The sequence below is a fragment of the Juglans regia genome, chromosome 16, assembly GCF_001411555.2.
Source record: "Juglans regia cultivar Chandler chromosome 16, Walnut 2.0, whole genome shotgun sequence".
NCBI classification, from domain to species: domain Eukaryota; kingdom Viridiplantae; phylum Streptophyta; class Magnoliopsida; order Fagales; family Juglandaceae; genus Juglans; species Juglans regia.
Window position 1 is genome coordinate 25,968,046 of NC_049916.1, and position 19,489 is coordinate 25,987,534.

A 19,489-nucleotide genomic window follows, 5' to 3' on the forward strand; every position below is an offset into this window, starting at 1 on the left:
TTGGTCCAGGTGAAACACAAGAGAGGGAGATGCTTGTCTTTCCTAAATATGTTTTGGTTCATTTCGGTATTTCGTTGAGCTTCTTATTGATTACGACATATCTACCTGCTACCATTCTTTTCTCCCAAATACTAGAACGTTGACTAACGTCTTCGACGAAATACTTCCTATGAGTAACGAGTTTATCAGTTTTATTTTTGCTTCTTTTGCTGTTATAATTTTTATTATTATCTTGTAACGTGTAACAATCTTCATTTTCAAGCCGAGAGAGAGAGAGAGATGTGGCAGGGTTGAAGAAAAAGAGATGTCGTTTTTACAAATTTGTCCCTTTTTTTTTTCGATTATTTACCAAATCGAAATATGTGTTCCAATCGAAACACCGGAATCAAGCCAAAATAGATCGGAACGGCTGAGATTTGATTCGAAACAAATCATCCCATCAAACTGTGCATAATACTATTCCAACACAAAAAAAATTTGGTCATTCCAGCCGAAAGGGAACGAGATTAAAAACTCTGGTTGCGAGGTAGGTCTTTTTCAAAACCGTATACCTTGTCTCATAATCAGTGAACTTCTTGCTAAGATAGTATATGGCTCTTTCCTTCCTACCCGTTTCATCGTGTTAACCAAGGACACAACTCATAGATGCTTCCATTATTGACAGATAAATCGGGAGAGGTCAACCAGGCGTTAGGGGTACTAGTATGGGAGGATTGAGTAGATATTTCTTCATTTTGTCAAACGCCTTTTGGCAATTCTCGTTCCTTCTCTCTATCTTTTTTGAAAAAAAAGTTGGGCTTTTCTTTTTGAGTAGTTTAAAGATCGGCTCATAGATGGGTGTAAGTTGGGCCAATGAACTTGTTGATGTATTGTAGCCTGCTCAAAAAAGCCTTAATTTCTTTCTCTGTCTTTGATACCGACATGTCAATAATTGTTTTGATTTTTTCAGGTTGACTTCAATTTCTATTTACCTGACAAAGTAGCAAACCTCTTCCCAGCTTTAGAATTGCTACGTACAACTGGCATGTGGGCCTGACGTGGCACGTCAACATCTGTCAAAAATTAAAAAGAAAATTTGAGAAGTCGACTGCGAGAGAGAAGAGATCTGAGAAGCTGAAGAAGCATTTGCCATTTCATAATTTCCATCTTTCATTAACTATTGGAAGAAAAAAGCCGAAGAAGCATCTCAGAAGTCGACTGACAAACGCACATGGAATCTAACCCAATAGACTGAAAGTCGACTGAAAGTTTGAAACACATTTCCGATAATCCAAAGATTAAGAATTGAGGGGTGATCTAGAAAATAAATAGTTTTTTTGTTTAGGTTTACTGCAGCATCCCTTCTCTTCCTCTCCATTATGGCAGCTGAAACCCTTGAAAATGCTACAAAAAAAGGCCGAAGCCTATCCGTTGTAAAGGGGCAATTCCAGAGTTGTGCCCCGTGAATTTTCTCGCAAAAGGGACAAAAAAAAGTGTCATAGACAGGGACTAGAAAGATGAGCATTATGTAGGGGATGGATTGAAGTGAAGCTGGTGGAATGTTGAAGGATTTTGTGAGTCTTGTATCCATTGCACTTCCTTGTTGGACTGAGAATGATTGGAGTTGGGTTAAAATGGTATTGAAAATGATAGTGCATGCAAAGATCGGAACAACTGAGATCAGAATCTTCACTAACCGTGCAAAATCTCCATCGGCTTTCCTCTGTATTGATAGAGAGGGAAGAAACAAAATGGAGAGAGAGAGAAAAAAAAAAAATTTATTAAATGGGACGTCAATTGTGCGCCGGTTGCACCAGACGGTTGCAACAAATATTTTTGTTCATTGAATTACATGTTTTACTTGAACTCTTAGATTACATTTTAAACAGAGATTACAAATTAGATAGGATTGTTTCCCCTTTTTCGCTATGCTCGTCTCCCCTCAAAGAAAATACAACAACAAACAGCTACAACTTTCAGTTTCGGTTGCGTGTGTTGCAAATTTTTTTTTTTTTTTTCCTATGAGACCGTCGGTGACTCGGTATCTCTAACACCAGAGACAAATCCCAGGTTTACATCCAACAGCTGCATATACCATTTTGGTATGTGAGAAATTCTGGATGTGGAACATTTTGCTACCACTTCTTATATCTTTTTAATGTTTTTGCTTCTTTTTCCTTTGTAGGCAAAGCAAACCTGGAAACTTTTTGCTTCATAAAAAAATGAAAAAATCTATTCATCATCCCAACTTCCATCATACTCCCATCATTTTATGATGTGACATTAAATGATAGATTTATAAGTGAAATATAATAAATAATTTCCAATCATTTATTACCACATCATAGAATGATGAAAAGATAATAAAAGTTAAAATGATGAGTAATATTACTCCATACCACCTTTTATTCTTGTATCATTTCGTGAGAGAAGATAACATAACAATTGACTCGCCCCCACAGGATTTATACCGACCAAACCTTTTCTTACTATATTTGATTTACAAGAAAAAAAAAAAAAAAAACTTCCAAGTTCTTGTTCGAATTTAAAAGTTTGAAGTGAGAGAAAAACACAAAGTATACTCCACAATATTTATATCTATTTCTCTCTTACTTGAATCGCTCAAATTCTAACTCAAGTTCTTGTCCGAATTTAAAAGTTTTAAGTGAAAGAAAAACACATAAAATAGACTCTATAATATTTATATATATTTCGCTCTTACTTGAATCCCTCAAATTCTAACAAGAACTTGAGATTACATCAAATGAAATCAATAAAAGCTAAGACGGTGTATCGGCAGTGCTTCCTTACATCCTCCCTTTGGGTAACAGCTGTATGAACTGTTGGCCAGCGATATTATTTTCTTTTATTCAGACTGACATTTATTTTGTTAAAAAATGGAAACAAAGATAGGGACATAATTTGACATTTGCTCATAGTTTTGCCGTCGGTTGACTGAAGGATGGATCGATGCAAACGACCACCTGTAAAAGTATTCTGGTGTAAGATACAAACGTTTTCGGGTCAAGTTGGGCCGTAAAGAAACATCTCATTTTTGCAGAAGTTCATACCTTGCCAACACTTTTACCGGAATGTAGATATTCAACAGCATCTGCAACAGCATTGAGGCCCAAAAATCTTTTTGGGTCTATGGCAACCTAATACGATGGAATCAGGAAAAATTAGAAATTCCGAACACCTGACAGAGAAAGCTAAAACAATGACATGGCTTATAGAGAATATTGGATGGCTTAGAATGCAAGAAAGAAACACTTCATGATAGACATCTATGTTTAGGGAGGCACTTGCAATTTAACTTTCTTTTCTAATATTTCTTTGTAGCGTTATTCGAAACAAAATGATAGATTACGTGTAATTTAGCCTTTTAATTTCGACTTATTGGCTAACATAACGAGCAATGACATTAAAATAATTCTACTCTATATTCTTCATCGACCTTGGCATAAGCATCCATATAAAAAAGAACGAGTATGCAATAAGGTCGTATTCTCTCTCTGCGTACCCTTTCTCTCTTTTGAAAACCTAAACACGCCACCACCCTCATCCACCCTAGAACGGAAAGTGACTTCTCACCGCCAGCACAGAGTTTCGACGGGCCCCGGCGACTTTGCTGAGGGCCGTCCGGCGTAGACTCTCTCCGGCGACCTGGTTTCTTCGCAAAATTTGTTTCTGTCGTGTTTAAAGAGGCAAACTACACCGGCGTTCTTGGGCTCCCGCCACAAAAACCTTCGACGGGCTCCTGCGAACCCATTCAGGGACCTCCAACGTCGGTCCCCCTCCGGTGACCCTTTTTTCGGCCGCCTTCAAACGTCTTCAGTTTTCTCTACATATATCCTTAGTTTCCTCCATACATTTCCATTCAAGGATGGTAAACACCCTCTTGGGTGGTATGTGACCCACGATTGTTTTTGGGGCTTTGTGCTCAGTATGGGTTCTTCTATAGAGTTGGTCATAGAATCCTTTACACTGGTGAAGGAGGGGAGCATGTTGGCCATTACTGAAAGGAGTCGAAGGTTGATATCTAAGTTGGTTTTGGGTTCAACAACAGTACAGTGGTTGGTTAAGGCCATGGATGCGTGCACAAAGGATGAGAAACAGGATTTTTTTTCCACTATCCGGAAAGGTAGTCGCAGTTTCACAGCGCATCACTGCTCAAATGCTCGAGGACGTTATATGGCGGTGGAGGAGTATGGTGGTGGTGGGAGGAGGAATTTTATTTTCATTCCTGAGGAGGGGGGTAGTGGCTAGAGAAACATGGGGGAGGTGCTGCGTGATTTTTCCTTCGGCAAGAGAATAGCTCATGGGGAGGCATTGTTGGTGGATCAGTCCCGTGGGTGTTGTTTTGGGAGTGAGAACTTGGAGGTGAATCATAAAGACCTAAGTTCATCCTCGGTGGCGGGGCGTTCTTATGCGACAGCTCTGAAGAGGGGTCATGCTTCGGGGGTTCAGAGTGAGGGGGGTCTGCAAATCACGGCTCAGAACCAGCGTGTCGAGATGCACAATTCTTTAAATGAGATGGAAACCCAACTTGTTGAGTTGAAGGCAGGGATAGCTTTCTTGTCTACGAAAATAGCCCTGCTTTCAGTTGGAGGCAACAAGATTGTAAGAAACAAGATAGGCCAAATCCTTTTAAACTCTGATAAAGGAAAACGGAAAATTGGATTTGGCTCTGTCCCTATAATCAGATCCAAGAGAGCATGGCGGGTCAAAAGGAAATCTGGGTTATTTGAAGCGAGGTCTACATCGGGTATCGGCGTAAAGACATCAGTAATGGAATGTCATTCACCTCATGTAACATAGGATAGACTGATAGTCAGTATTACACCCTTAGACCCCGAAGAAACTATGACTCCCTCGTCGGAGTTGAAGGAAAATGGTGTACTGCCGAGGTCTGAAAGAGATGTAGGATTCGCTATCATCCCCAAGGTGAAGGGACTTGCTGTCACCCCAGAATCTCCAATGGGGACCCTGATACTATTGGAGAGAACCAATAGAGTTGCTGGAGAACCAAAGGGTTTGACGGTGGTGCCTTGTGTAGAAGAATGTCAAGAGTCGGGAGTGCAGTTGGATACTATATCTGGGAGACTGGGGATAATGTTGCTCCTCTGGTCTCTCTTCCTCCAATAGTGGATTGGATTTTGCCTAAAGTTAACGAGATTCAGCAGTTCGTGGGAATTTCACATGACGGATGTGAAGACCAATTTAAACTAATCACTGCGATTGAGGCAAGTCATGCGTTTGAAACCAAATCAAGTTTTAAAAAAAGCAGAGAGTTACAGCGTCTTTCTTGGGCAATCAACTATGACGCTAAGGGTGATAGCTCAACCAGAAGGAAGTCTAAAGGGAGGGCATTGTGAAGACGGGAAACAAGGGGTTGGGATTGGGTTTTCAGGTAGAGTTTTAGTTCTGCAGGAAACAAGGGGTTGGGGTCAGGCTTTGCGTATATTGGGTTGTTTTTTCACGGGCTTTTTGGGTCATTAGGGGCTTCTAATATGGGCAATGTGTTTTCTTGTATACATTCAGTGTACTAGGTTACTCCTTTTGATATATATAATATTTTTTCTTATATAAAAAAAAAAAAGAACTAGTACTTGCGAAGAAAAAAAAAAAGCTAATTCAAGTAACAGATAAAATATATTCTAGGGTACATGCATTACCTTCAGCTTTCCCTCAGAAAAAATATTAAACAGCCTGTCCAAATGCTGTTGCCATGAGTGACTATGTTGTACCAGGAAAAAGCCAGACTGAAAAAAAACAAAAACAAAAATAAAAATTGGGATGGTTAGACTACAAAATATTTAGGAAACAAGAAAATAAAATATTTAACTGATTATCATAAGAAAACTTGACAGGCTTATTTTCATAGTGTTTGCTTAATGGCCAAATAATAAAAAGTGCAACAGTCGAAATTTTTTCATTTTTCTTTTTCAAGCAAGATTTATGGAACTGTCGCTTCTCTTTGATGGTATGCACACTACCTTAGTGCATAATACTGAGACATGGTGTTAGAATCTCAAAATGGTGACAGGCATAAGCCAAATATGGAATAATCAATCTTCATTGATTTTCATGCATTAATTTTTTTTTTATAAGTTTAATGCATTAATTACTGATGATATCATTGATAAGACCTCAGGAAAAGTTATATTCTCTGAACTAGACACATTAAGCAAGAACAAAAATTTATGTCCTGCGTAGCACTTGTCTGCATTAGATCTGACGGGGGTCAAGGATAGGAATTTCTACCAACAATCGGATATTAGTATTTAAAAAGTTAAATGAGAGAACATCTGGAAGAAATATACTAATGAAAATATAGTAATAGATCCAACTAATTCACTTGAATTTTTAATATTTATCTGTTTCATATGAATTTATCTGACTAAAATAAAAATAAATGTTGTCGTTATTAATGACAATATACCACAATAGCAGTTTTAGCCTTCAGCAGCTACATACCACAGTTTGGCTTTTAGCCAAAATCTTTTCACATAGGCCAGTGTAATTTGATGGCTTCCATCCGTGCTCCCCTTGATACTGACACCAGAATAAATCAGTTTATCAAGTCTAAATCTAATCGATGATCCATGCCAAAGAACAGTCATCAAACAGACAAAAGGCTAACAGGAGATAGTGCTAAATCTACTTTGCTATAATTGTTAACTCAATGAAATGATGAAATTAGTTTTTATGGGGTAGTTTATAAGGATAGCTACATTCCATACATGAGAGCTCTCCAAAGCTGCAGGTCAATCATTAGATATGTGGAACAAGACTTTTCAAGAACTTGAAAAGGAGCACCAGAGGTAACTTATTGTTAGATATTGAAGTAGGAATATAAAGACATTGATACATATTGCTAACAGGAATCCGTGTTTTTTTTTTTTAAATGATGAGGAATCCTGGAGATAGTGTAGATGCAACATGTCTTTTATCCGGTTAAACTCCAGGCCCGTGTAATGCATCCCCATCACATATATCAGGTGAATCATCAGCTTTTCACAAATGGGATGTGACCCCTATATATTGTTTGCACCCAGGGTTAGAACCTTAGACTTGGAGGGAGCATGCCATCAAGACCAAGGCCCTTACAACTTAACCCAAACTCTAGAGGTTGCGACAGGAATCCATGTAATATTGTTCATCCATCATACCCTAAAGTTAAGTAAGCTTACAATTCAACATCCTGATCTATGATTAATTTTACAGGATACAAAGTGCGATTATAAACACATCTATTCACAATTAAGTGAAGTGGCAAGGCTTTATTGACTTCTTAAGATCTGTATGCTAATGGGTAAATTCAATAAGCTAAAACATTTCAACAATGAGCATGACACTTTGGAGTCTAAAGCTTATTTCCTTCATATTTCCAACTTCATTGGACAACAACGAGTGATATGCCTTAAAAAATTATAAACCATTAGTGCAATTGTTATACAGAATCCTTACTACTTAAACCAATTATTTATGAACTTTTCCTTCTCAGAAAAATAAAAGGAAACATCCACAGAAAAACACTTATCACAATAAAATACTTTCAGTGAAATATTACTTACTTTTTTTTATACGTAAATAAGGTATATTACTCCAAGAATAGGCCTAGCCCAGTAGGCCCAGTATATACAAAAAACAACCCCGACTAGGAGGGTGAAAGGGAAACAAGAAAATCATGAAGGGCCATGTCATTGAAATCAACAGCATAGGACCAAGTATGTAAAGTGGTATAAAATAAAGCTATAAGTTCCTCTAGCAATCTGTCCTTGTCCTCAAACATCCGCGCATTACGTTCCTGTCATTGACACCACATGACACACATAGGAATCATTTTCCAGACTGCTGAAATCTGATGTACCGCTCCCATACTTGGCCAACTAGCCAAGGCTGCCACCACAGTCTCTGGCATAACCCAACCCAACTCTACTCTACCCAGCACCCCATCCCATAAAGCCCGTGCTATGTCGCAGTGTAACAAGAGATGATCCACCGACTCGCCCCCTCCCCAACACATACAACACTAATCTGCTATAATAATTATCCGCTTCCTCAAATTATCAGTTCTGAGAATCTTGCCCAAAGATACTGTCCACACGAAAAAAGCTACTTTGGGAGGTGCCATATTATATGAACTATGTGAAATATTACTTCTCACCCATATTAAGAGAACTATATGAACTAGACTCGTATCAAATCCAGTTATGTTTAGATTTAATAAGAAATTATCCATGCGTATATGTGTCTCTGTGTAAATTTGTTTTCAAGAATAGCATAGAAAACTAAGATTCATATAGAATTCACTAACAGATCTCCATATCTAAACATGGAAATATTTAAGATGAAGTTTAAATCATACTCCAATGAACTGACAAGCCCTACTAATAGACAGTTTCTAACAGCATTTAAGTAATAAATTAAGCAGAATCAATGTCAATGAAACACCAGCCATCTGAGAAGCTTGATAAAAAATGATGACTAGATAAATAATGAAAAGAAAGAAAAAGAATAAAAAGAACCTGTGATATCATTCCAATCACAATAAGTCGTCCATGGATTGCCAAAGCATTCAAGCACAGGTTAAACATGTCACCACCCACAGACTCATAGACGATATCAACACCTTTGGGAAACTCTTTCTTAAGAACCTGGAAAAGTCAAATGATGTCAACATCAACCAAAAACTCAGATGTAAAGATTCCCTGCATATGAACTTAGGTGACCAAACATAGCAATACTCCATGGTTTGGGATGAGCAAGATGCAAAGCATATATAACACAGGCAACTAATGTCCAAGTGCATGTCACAAAGCTTCTGAACCAACCAAGTACAACTACAAATAAAAAATAAAAAGGGAAAACAGAAAGAAAACTGAGTAAAGAGACGTACAGTTTTTATGTCTTCAGCTCTGTAGTCTATGACCCGATCAACTCCCAACTTTTTCAAGAGCACGGCCTTTTCCTCACCTCCACAAGTTGCAACCACTGTATTTCCGGCTAATTTTGCAAGCTGCAGACACATGAATTCCTAATCACCTTTCAATCTAAGAAATATAATCTTAATAATAGAAAAATGAGTAAAAATCGGAACCAATAACATTGAAAACTGATGCTATTATTCCCAGCATTCATTGCTTCTGTCAAATAAATAATTGTATTATGAATATCATAACATATGAAAAGCAGATGTCAATAGGACAATCAGAGCAAAATGGAGTACAGGTACCAGTTGTCTACTTTTCCATATTGATCTTTTTTTTCCTTATGTTCCATATTGCACATTTAAACTTTCTATGTCACTATCTGGCATGTGGACAAGAATTCATTATTGCACAAACAATGAAATCTTCAACAATAAAATAGCAAAGATATGCCATAGAGAAGTATCTCAATAGTCAAAAGAAAACCTGGACAGCAAATTGGCCCGTCCCTCCCGCAGCTGCAGTAACAAGAACTACTTTTCCAGATTCCGTTTGTCCAACCTAAAAGTTCCGCATGAGAAAAATATTGTTAAATGAAGGTAAAGGTGGGGTCCCTGAATAAACCATATTGAAAACAATAGGGAATTCAGAACAAATAATATTGTGAATAAACGGTAAAGATATGCAAGGAATTGAACAGGAAGCTATAATGGCCGATATGATGATAAGGGTCCATCTAAAAGGATAAAAAAATCAAGTTTGTGTGTAGAGTAACCTTTTCTAGTGCAATGGATGCTGTCAATCCTGAAGTAAGCATGGCAACCACTTCTGGATCTGGTCTTGCCACAGGGAGGGCGTGTTTCGAAGGAACCTAACCCAGGTACAATATCCAACATTAAGTGGAATTTCTCAATTATATCTGAAATAGATATGAACACAAATTTTACTAAACATCAAAACAGTTTCTTCAGAGATAGTTTACCATTATGAATTCAGCATAACTTCCAAAAGTCATGACTGCAGCAGGGGTGCCAATTGTCAGGTCAGTCACAGAGTCCCCAACTGCTGCAATTATTCCCACAGCCTGCAAAATCAAAGTGAAATGAATATCAACTAGCCACCCTAGGTAGGCGTGCTAGCACTAAAGAATAACTATTCAACCACATGATGGAGTATCGACAAATAGCATCATTCATTCCTAACCTCAAAACCAGCATCAAATGGAAGACTGGAGCCTTGGTCTTTATTTTGGCCACTGAAATAACGCCCTGAGCTGAAATTTACCTGTCAAACAAATAACGCCCTGATCAGAATAGAGAGGACAGCCTGCTGCGGTTGCAAACAAATAACTCCAGATTTACTGTAAAATCTTATTATAAGGCATTAATTAGTCAGGGAGTTAAAGACTATCCCTGGAAATGTATTTGGAGGGCAAAGGTGCCTAGTAAGGTTGCTTTTCTCTGTTGGTTTGTGTCCTTGGGAAAATATTAACCACAGAAAATTTGAGGAAGAGAGGTTTTTTTGTGGTTGATTGGTGTTTTATGTGTAAGAAGGATGGTGAATCTGGTAACCATCTTTTTCTTCACTGTGAAGTGGCGACAATTTTGTGGAATGATATTTTAGCAAGGGTAGGCATTGCTTGGGTGATGCCTATCCATGTGGTGGATTTTTTGGCTTGCTGGCAAGGTTCAGTGGGATGTAGAGGCAGTGCAGCAGTGTGGAGGATGATTCCCTTATGCTTGTTTTGGTGCTTATGGCTTGAAAGAAATGGGAGGTGTTTTGAAGATTGTGAACGTTCTATGGGGGAGTTTAGGGACTTTTTCTTTAGAACTTTAAGTTTTTGGGTGAAGAATCTTGTAAGGGATGGGAACATTTGTCATGTTTTATTTTAGTACTGTTTTTGCTTTAGCTTGTATTTAGGTGTACTCACTTGTATACATCCTGTGTACTTGGGCTATTCCTATTTACTTGGAATAAAAACTCTTATTAACTATAAAAAAAAAATAGTCTTCAGCAGAATACATTAACAAACAACTGATTGTGCACACATGAGAGAGAGAGAGAGAGAGAGAGACTAATGTTATTGTACAAAATGGGGAAATAAGAACTCGACATCATGATGCTTGGTAACAAACACTTCACTATACTTCTGTTTCAGAGATTCCCATCGCCAGTGGGGAACATAATCCTTCTCTCACCACAGCAAAGAAGACAGACTAATGCTTTTACTTACCTACCAAGGTCTCTTGGTGAAATAACTAGATGATGAGAAAGGGTCGCCAAATCATATGAACTTTACATTACAAAAAGAAAACTGGTATAAACTCTAACAAGCTTTATGCTTAATTCGATATCTCAGCAAGTCCTCAAAACCATGCATTAGTCCGATGACTACACATGTACTAAATAGAAAAAAACTACCAGAGACAAAAATAACATCTTTCATGTAGTCAAGATACCATACCTAAAAAAAACAATAAAATACGCCTTCTCCCACAAAGTATAAACTAGTGTGCCTAAGATCACTGCATGAGAAACAATGTTTTAACAACTCACATTATTAACTATGTTTTGCAGTCAAATATTAACATTAACAGCAATATCCACATTCCACAGTGCTACTACAAAAGACAGCTGCTAATTTAGTTGAACCATCAGAACCAGAAAAACAGAATGGGGGATGGAGTTTAGACATATCCAGAGAGACGGAGAGGAAGTCGTATGCATAAAAGTAATTTTGATAACAGAAAAATTATAAACTCAAAATGATCCTTTCAAGGAAAGTACTACTTACATCACTAGCATTTACACCAGCATAAATGATTTTCACAAGAACATGATTTGGCTTGATGGGCAATCTCAATGGCATGCTCACAATGCGGGTAGCATTACGAAAATTGTGACTTAAGGTGTGAACAACTCTGAAGAGCAAGAATAAAAAAAAAAAAATCAGTAACTTACAGAATGCAACAACCAAACCCCTTTTTTGTAACAAAAGAAATGAACGAACAAACCACTTGCCTATCAAGAAATTCAAGAGTAAATAAACAATAAGCTCTTGAAGTTAATTATATGAAGTTATGAAGTGCCAACAAAATCAATAAAAAAATATGAAGATATGAAGTGGTAACAAAATGTGAAGATATAAGAAGATTAAAACAACCCCGCCTCATGAGAGTTTTACAGGTTGTTGCAACAAACAAAGTGTATGAGAACTGTAAATATGCTACCATAGGTGCCACTATTACTTATAAAAAAAAATAAAAAAAAACATAGGTGCCACTATTAATAGCTGCTTTTTATTTTTTCAAACTTCTCCATTCAATTTTGCTAGAGTTCATCTAATGTGGTCTCTAACCCTACCTGATCACCCCTAATTTTTTCCCCAAAATTTTTTTGTGTTCATTTATTTTCTTTACACATTCCACTACTTAAAAGAGGATAAGTTCTTCACAAAACAGATAGAAGCAATCACAAGAATATCTCGGGTATACTGAAGGAGTTTATTAGTTGAACTGAATGGCTGTCCTTGGCATATAAGAGGACTGTGGTACACAGAGTTTCCTAAATGGATGGTCAGGTTGGCCATCTGATTGAAGGGGGAGTTTCAAGTTCAAATCACACCAACAAAAGTAGTCAAGTTGGACCTGAAATCTAACAAATAAAAGCTGTAGCAACTATTACATAATAAATAAAAAATTGCTTGTACATATTCTCGCTGGAGCTCAATAGGTTCACATAAAGCAACAATATAACACAAAAGGGATGAGCCAAGAATTATACTTCGTTTCTTTTACAGCTTAAAAGATAAAAGTTTGGCAAACTAACATTTTCTCAAAACTCTTGGGAAGTTGGAAATTTGATGAGACCTTGAGCGGAAACCTTTTCTTGAAACTTGAAGAACGCACCAAGTACTTTTTTTCCTCCACAGGAGTGGGCCAATATTCCATGCCTCTACGATTGGTAATCCAGAGGCATGAACCAGCTTTACTCTCATCGGTGATAAGTTCAAAAGCACCTAAAAGGCATAATATCTTGAAACATCACAAATTGCTTTTAGAGAAGTTAGGTTAAGAAATCACTGGCCTTAAAAATTGGGTAAGATTTTTATTCAGTATGGATATTATTAACTTCAAGAGTAAACACATGGTGGCATAAATAATATACCTAAAGTACCAACCTAGCACATTCGAAGATATATATATACAAGATATTTGAAGCAGGTGGCAAAGCCTACCCACTGGCCTTTCTCAAAGTTTTCAAATTCTTAACTTAGAACAATGTAAGGTTGACATTATGCAAAACACTAAGTTTCCTAGCCACTGATGCTAGACATATATACTCTCTGATTTTGGCTTTTGTATTTAACAAATATCATGGGGCCCAAGCATTTGAAAAGCCATCATACCATATATCCAAAACAAATGTATTCTAACCTCCCCCCCAAAAAAAATTGCAGATCCATCCCGCCCCAACCCCAACATATACCACCAAAAAGAGCTGAGACTAGGTAATATAGACATTTCAGTGCGTCAGTATCAAAATGCTACAAAAAATAAAACCTTGCATCTTATAAGAAAAGGAAATGTACGAGGGGCTTGAAAAAGTTTCCAACCACTAGAAATACAAAAGAGCAACTTGTTAGTAGAAATCTACTTGACAAATAAGCACTGGAATAAAATTTCATTGAAGGAAAGATTATACGTTGGGCTTACCTTTTACCACCATTTCCATAGGCACAAAGCCCCCCATTAAATCAACAAATTTAGTATCAATTTTTAAGCCCATCTCTGTTTGAACAAACTGCAAGCAAAATCCATAGGTCCATTACCGCTATTTGCAATATAAAACTTACCAGACAAATCCTGATGTTATCAAATCACAGACAGAGAGAAACAAAATTACTCTACTTGTCATCCCATAACGAAATAATAATAATAATAACCACAAAAAAAAAATGTACGGAAATTCTTGAGTTCCATAGTTCAACCAGTTCTTTTTCTAGTCCTTTAATTAGACTTTAGGGGTGCTGACTGCATGGTGCAAGATGGGGGCACCCCTTCCCTGCCGCCCGCCCCACTACCGGGGGGTGGGATTGAAACCGCACCCCGCCTCAAGCTCAACCCATTGTCTAAAAATATTTTTTAGACCCAAATTATAATATAATTTAAAGTATAAATTGAAATTTATACATTAAAAGAAATATAAACTCATTAGAGTTATATTTAAGTCCCACATTACTTAATTATCACTATTGTAATGTCTTGGCCTCCTATATAACGGTTGGCCTAGGAGGTCAAGGCAATCCATTAACTTGAAATTGAATTCAAGTTTTTAACAAATTGTATATATCTATATACAATATATTTATATAAATATTAAAAATTATAATTTTTTATGTTAAAAATGGGAGGAGTGCGGAGCGGGAGCGGGGGCGGGGCCCCGCTAGGGTCAATCCGCCCCCCGCCCCCGCATGGGGTGTTCCATGTGGGGTGGGGCAGACGGGGGCGGGGTAGCGGGTGGTGGGGCCCAGCTGCCCACCCCCTAAGACTTTATTGATAACTCTGCATTCATCTATCTTTAAACAGTTAAGTGGCCACAGGTCCAAAGGGAAATGTGGCATGTTTAGATATGTTTGACTCATTTGAAATTGCTCAAAGATTTTCTGAAGGCATTCTCTGGGCAGAACAAACAAGTGACTACTTCCAGTTAGAAGGACAAGCTTATATTGCAAGGCAATTGTTATGACTATACCGGATCAAATTTGCATTATTTTAAAAATCAGAAGGAAAATATGATAGGGAAAAGAGCTTCACTGCAAGAAATATGACTCAAGAGGTATATTGGTGCCATCGAAAGGAACATATCAATTGGTGTTACTCCCAAAAAAAAAATTTAACAATAATTACAGGTCAACTAGGGTCCAAATGCATTGTGGGTTTAAAGTGTATGTGTTGAACACGTGTCACAATTTCCATCATACAAACTGAGTGATTTAAAAGGTGGGGCGGGGGCACATTGGTGCAATCCTTAAACATGACAATTTAGGGAGATCTATTATGCAAATCAATAGTTTAAAAGATGCATTACAAAAGGGGTGTTAATTTACAGAGATCTACCCAAAAACACTGTAGTTGTTTATCACATGCCTATTCAATTTACAGGTCAACCAGGATCAGCCATAATCAACAAAATGGTGATCATATCTCATAAGACTGGAATTTCCAAAAAATTGGAGTTAACATGTAACTGAAAGCATTAAGAATCTTACCTCAGGGCAAAGCACATTGATGCGAATCCCTTTACGTTTGTAGGGTGCAAGTGATCTAGTAAACATGACAACACCACCTGCAACAACATAACCACAGAGTATTAACGAATATGTAAAGAAGCCACAAATCAAATATTAAAATACATTTTAGGATTATAGGTTTATATAATATATTTATCATAAAATGCATAAATTTACCGAAACAAGTGTAGAAAGGAAATCGGTAACACAATGAACAAACCTTTTGAGCCAGAGTAGATAGGATCAACGTACATCGGATAAAGACCAGAAGCAGATCCCATATTTATAATTACACCAGGCTTTTGCATAGCTTCCATGTTCTTAATCTGATTTTAGAACTGTACGTGATTACTGATGCTTACAATTCAATGAGTCAATAAAATGATAAAATTGATATAAATCCTTTCCTCATGAATCCATAACATCCCCAACTTATCAATACATTTTCTTTTCTTGAATAAAATTTATCAATCATAAATAGGAAATACAACTTAGAAAAGTCTTTTTTATTGTATATCTTGCCTCCAGGCAGCTACTCTTTCTAAGAAATTGTTAGATGACCCAGAGATGGGCTTGTGGAAGTTCGTTTTATTGGTGAAGAATTGGCAAATGATAACGAATTTTGCACAGTAATAAGGTCAAGGAAAAACTTTTGGGATTTTAATGATAACTTCCTAGTATAATTCTACAACTTGGCATCTCAAAGAATTTAAAGTGGCCTCATCATCGTCAAAACTATTTCTGGCAGCATAGTGTAAAAACATTATATTACAAGATTACATACCGCAAGCTGGGTGCAATTAATAACTGCAATCAGGTTTACATTAATGGCGTGTCTCCATGTTCGAGTGCCATCAGTTTGGTCCTTATGGAATGGTATTGAAGTGCCAATTCCAGCACCATTAATACAGATGTCCAATCCTTGATAAGTCGCTAAATGCTTCTCAAAAGCACCATTTAAATCCCCTGTTCATCCCATGAAGATTACATTTTTACTTAAAGGCACTGCTAAGTGTACGTATGGAAGGAAAAAAATCTACACATTGAAGAAACTATCTATCTACTTCACAGGTTTAAAAAGAGACAAAAGCAAAAGAATATAAACCCAAACGTGTCCGTATTTGTGTGTGCATACACAAACGCATGCTAGATTTTCAATTTATTATTGACAGCAACCTTGTTAACCCTGAAATACCAAAAAATAAAAGGGTCCCTCTCTAGCTCTTCAGTACTGAGCTTGAAGCAGATACATATTTCCAGTATAATAAGTTTTCATTTGTGTGTGTGTGTGAAAAATTGCACTTTCTCACCCCAAACAGTTGTGCCAATTTGGATATCCTAATGAATTTTATACTTGAGCAATCAAACCACCTGAACTAGTGATTAGTTGCAATGTTTTCCGATTTTTAAAACTCTTCAATGCTCATCATATTTATCTTAATTCACATTGTTGTTAAGTTATCACAGAACAACTAAAAGAAAGATAAGCACGTAAATGTTATGGTTAAGTATGGTGGAAGTTTTGTGAAACTTTGATGTTAGGTAATATTGCGACTGACCGATAATTAACAGTGGTATATATGTGCATATGTGTGCGTATTTATATTGTTAAAACATAAAACTCAGGACCCTAAAAGCAGTCTCATAATTTAAAATGATACATACAAATATATATATTTCTTAAATATAAAACTCAGTGAGAGAAGTACTGAGACGAGAATATCTGTGAGAGACAGATATTATTTCTCTTACTTGTGTTGGTCACGTCGCATTTTACAAACATAGCAGCAGGAAATTCTAAGTTGGAGTGAAACTTTGCATTCTCCTTTTCAACTAGGGATGCCACTTCCGCTCCCTTTTCAGAGAAATCAACAATTGTCACAAATATTCCCTTCTTTCCAAGAGCCAAGCAAAGTGCCTTACCTACATATCAATTGCCACGAGATGACCAAATTTTATGACATGCTACATCAATGATATATCTAGAGCATGCACAAGTTATATGACATGCTGCATCTTTTGGATAAATTCCATTTTTAGTATACAAGATATGAAAAATTATACTATCTGCACTGCTGACATGGTAGAATTTGATTTTCAAGAGAGTAAAATATGCAAGCAAATAAAATTTATTTTCTCTTACAAATCAAATTCTATCATGTCGGTGGCATGGACGATATGTGTTCTTTAGACCAGGTTGCAAGTAGAAGAAGTCCCAAGATGTTTATGATGGATATTAGTTTTTGCGTATGATAAAACGCCAGATATCCACCATTTTGAATCGGTGCTATGAGCAGTTTTTGAATTGACAAGCTGCCAATATATTTATTATTACCGATTTTCCATTGTGAACCAATCAGTTTGTAGTAAGTTAGTAGTATTTATACATGCTTAAATATTATTGACTAGAAAGTAAAAACTATAGACGCTCTAGGCTGTGCTTGATTACATGAAATTGATACTTCGAAATTGGACCATAAGCTCCCATCCTAAAGCCACGGTCCGATTGCTACTTCTTCCAGTGGAGTTCAAATTGGACACAACCTATGAACCTCAAGTAAGAAATAAATAATAAAATAAAACACAAGCACGGAAACCAAGACTACAGAATTCAAACTCCGTATCAAGTCCAAACCCTCACAGCCGAACAGAACCCTCAACTGCAAGATCAACGCGAGCGATGGACAAAGAAAGAAGTGAAGGGCTCATCGGTAGCCTATATTACTCATTTTGGTACGTCAACTCGGCTACGTTAATAGGAAGTTCTAGATTCCCTAAGAAAGAGAGAGAGAATCAAATAATACTCCGAAAAAACTTTTTCATTTTACCGATTCCAGAGGCTCCACCAGTGACCAGAGCTGATAGGCCAGGTTTGAGCTCCATTTCGTTTGGAATGTGATCGCAACTCCGTTTTGTTCTTTAAAAATTAACAGGTTACGCTCTAAATTTGTTAAAGCTTTTCGCGTAGACGACTCTTTTCTTTGTGAAAACAGAGGAGTTGAATAATTTTTCTGTTTACGGGCAGAAAGATCCAACTTGGAAAGTTCCGTCCTATCCTCGCTGCTCGGTTTCGTCGTTACCCGATTATGGGCCGTTTGGATCAAGAAATGTTCACTATTTATTATCCAAAAATGATGATTGGAATTCTGAGCATGGAAGAATAGTATAATTATTTTAAAATTTTGAATAAATATATAATTTATATAAAAAAATTTAAAATTTTAATAATAATTTTTTTTTAAATGATTATACAATATTTACATTCTCTCCAATTTATAACATTATTCAATCTCGGCCGGCAGTCAGTACACTTGTCGTATTGGTATCATCTGCAAATAACCTCATCTCCTTTTTTTGGACAATATAACGCAAAGTTGATATTGTATTTTGTATGGTGTTGAAACGTTATAAACGATAAGAATATTTTTCCAAAGAAAGAAATCGATAAGAAATATTAAGAATAGCAGTGTATGGTGTTGAAACTAGAGTTTTGAATAATATAGTTTTTGTTTAAATATTTAATGTCGTGTCCTTGTTTTCAGTAATAAATATAATATGTAGTCATAACTCTAATGCTGTAAATGGTGAAAAGGTTTAATTCAAAAATGATAAACACGCCCTTTACATGAATAAGTTAGAAAAACGTACATAAATGTGAAGGAAACAATTTAACAAAAAAAAAAGAAATGCTACTCATCAGCCTACTGTACATTGCACTCTCCACACACCTCACATAAATTTTTTTTTTTTTTTCAACACAGCACGTTGAGTGTGCTGGGGCTTCTCCCAACAGTAGGCTGCAAATAAGATTTTTTCAAAAAAAATATATGTGAAGGAAACGAGGAAGCTTGATTTGGTCCTTTAAAAATCTTACTTACCCCGTCCAGATCTGATCCACTCACCCTTTCTCCCCTTCTGTGTAGTTCCAACACTGTCCTACCATGTCATTTTTTGATTTTTTTCGTTCTCTGACCGTAATATAGAAAAGTGCCGATTTATTGCTTTTCGACCATCCACGATCACTACGCACCGCATTGTAAGACTTCCCAGCCGCCAATCCTTCAAACTGCATGAGCAAATCATTAAAAAAAATGTCACGTGCATCTCATGCACAAATCCAAACTGTGCATGGATCTCACGCGCCGCCACACGTGGCATTGTTGGGGTTAATAGTCTCGGATTTCTTAAATCTGACCAACCTCCACTCTTCTAGTGTGGTGCGTGGTCTTCACACATCTTCGCAATTCTTGGCGGTTGCCTGTCGATGATTCGACTCTTATTT

The 19,489-nt window shown here is 36.9% G+C and overlaps 1 protein-coding gene across 2 annotated transcripts; it reads right to left on the minus strand.

The window, feature by feature from the left end:
* Positions 1-2,665: 2,665 nt before the first annotated feature.
* On the minus strand, positions 2,666-18,255 carry LOC108981417 (prostaglandin reductase-3). Of its 2 annotated transcripts, none has more exons than XM_018952567.2 (18): positions 18,036-18,255; positions 16,960-17,130; positions 15,992-16,173; positions 15,428-15,533; positions 15,187-15,263; positions 13,631-13,718; positions 12,744-12,933; positions 11,710-11,836; positions 10,119-10,199; positions 9,898-9,999; positions 9,691-9,786; positions 9,402-9,476; positions 8,885-9,004; positions 8,514-8,642; positions 6,460-6,537; positions 5,658-5,744; positions 3,051-3,137; positions 2,666-2,963 (listed from the first exon to the last, which is right to left on the minus strand). In XM_018952567.2, exons 1-18 carry the CDS (start codon positions 18,088-18,090, stop codon positions 2,913-2,915), a joined length of 1,902 nt encoding a protein of 633 aa, XP_018808112.1. In that variant the 5' UTR covers positions 18,091-18,255; the 3' UTR covers positions 2,666-2,912. The 2 variants fall into 2 exon arrangements, with proteins under 2 accessions (XP_018808112.1, XP_018808113.1); XM_018952568.2 differs by lacking the exon at positions 18,036-18,255 and adding an exon at positions 17,657-17,764 and having other exon boundaries at positions 2,770-2,963.
* Positions 18,256-19,489: the final 1,234 nt, after the last annotated feature.

Coding starts and splice junctions, on each gene's coding strand:
- LOC108981417 (XM_018952567.2), bottom strand. CDS start 18,090: ATGGAGCTCAAACCTGGCCTATCAGCTCTGGTCACTGGTGGAGCCTCT. Junction 9,787..9,897: donor GTTATGCTGAATTCATAATG/GTAAACTATCTC, acceptor TACCTGGGTTAG/GTTCCTTCGAAACACGCCCT. Junction 3,138..5,657: donor TTTCTGAGGGAAAGCTGAAG/GTAATGCATGTA, acceptor CCATCGTATTAG/GTTGCCATAGACCCAAAAAG.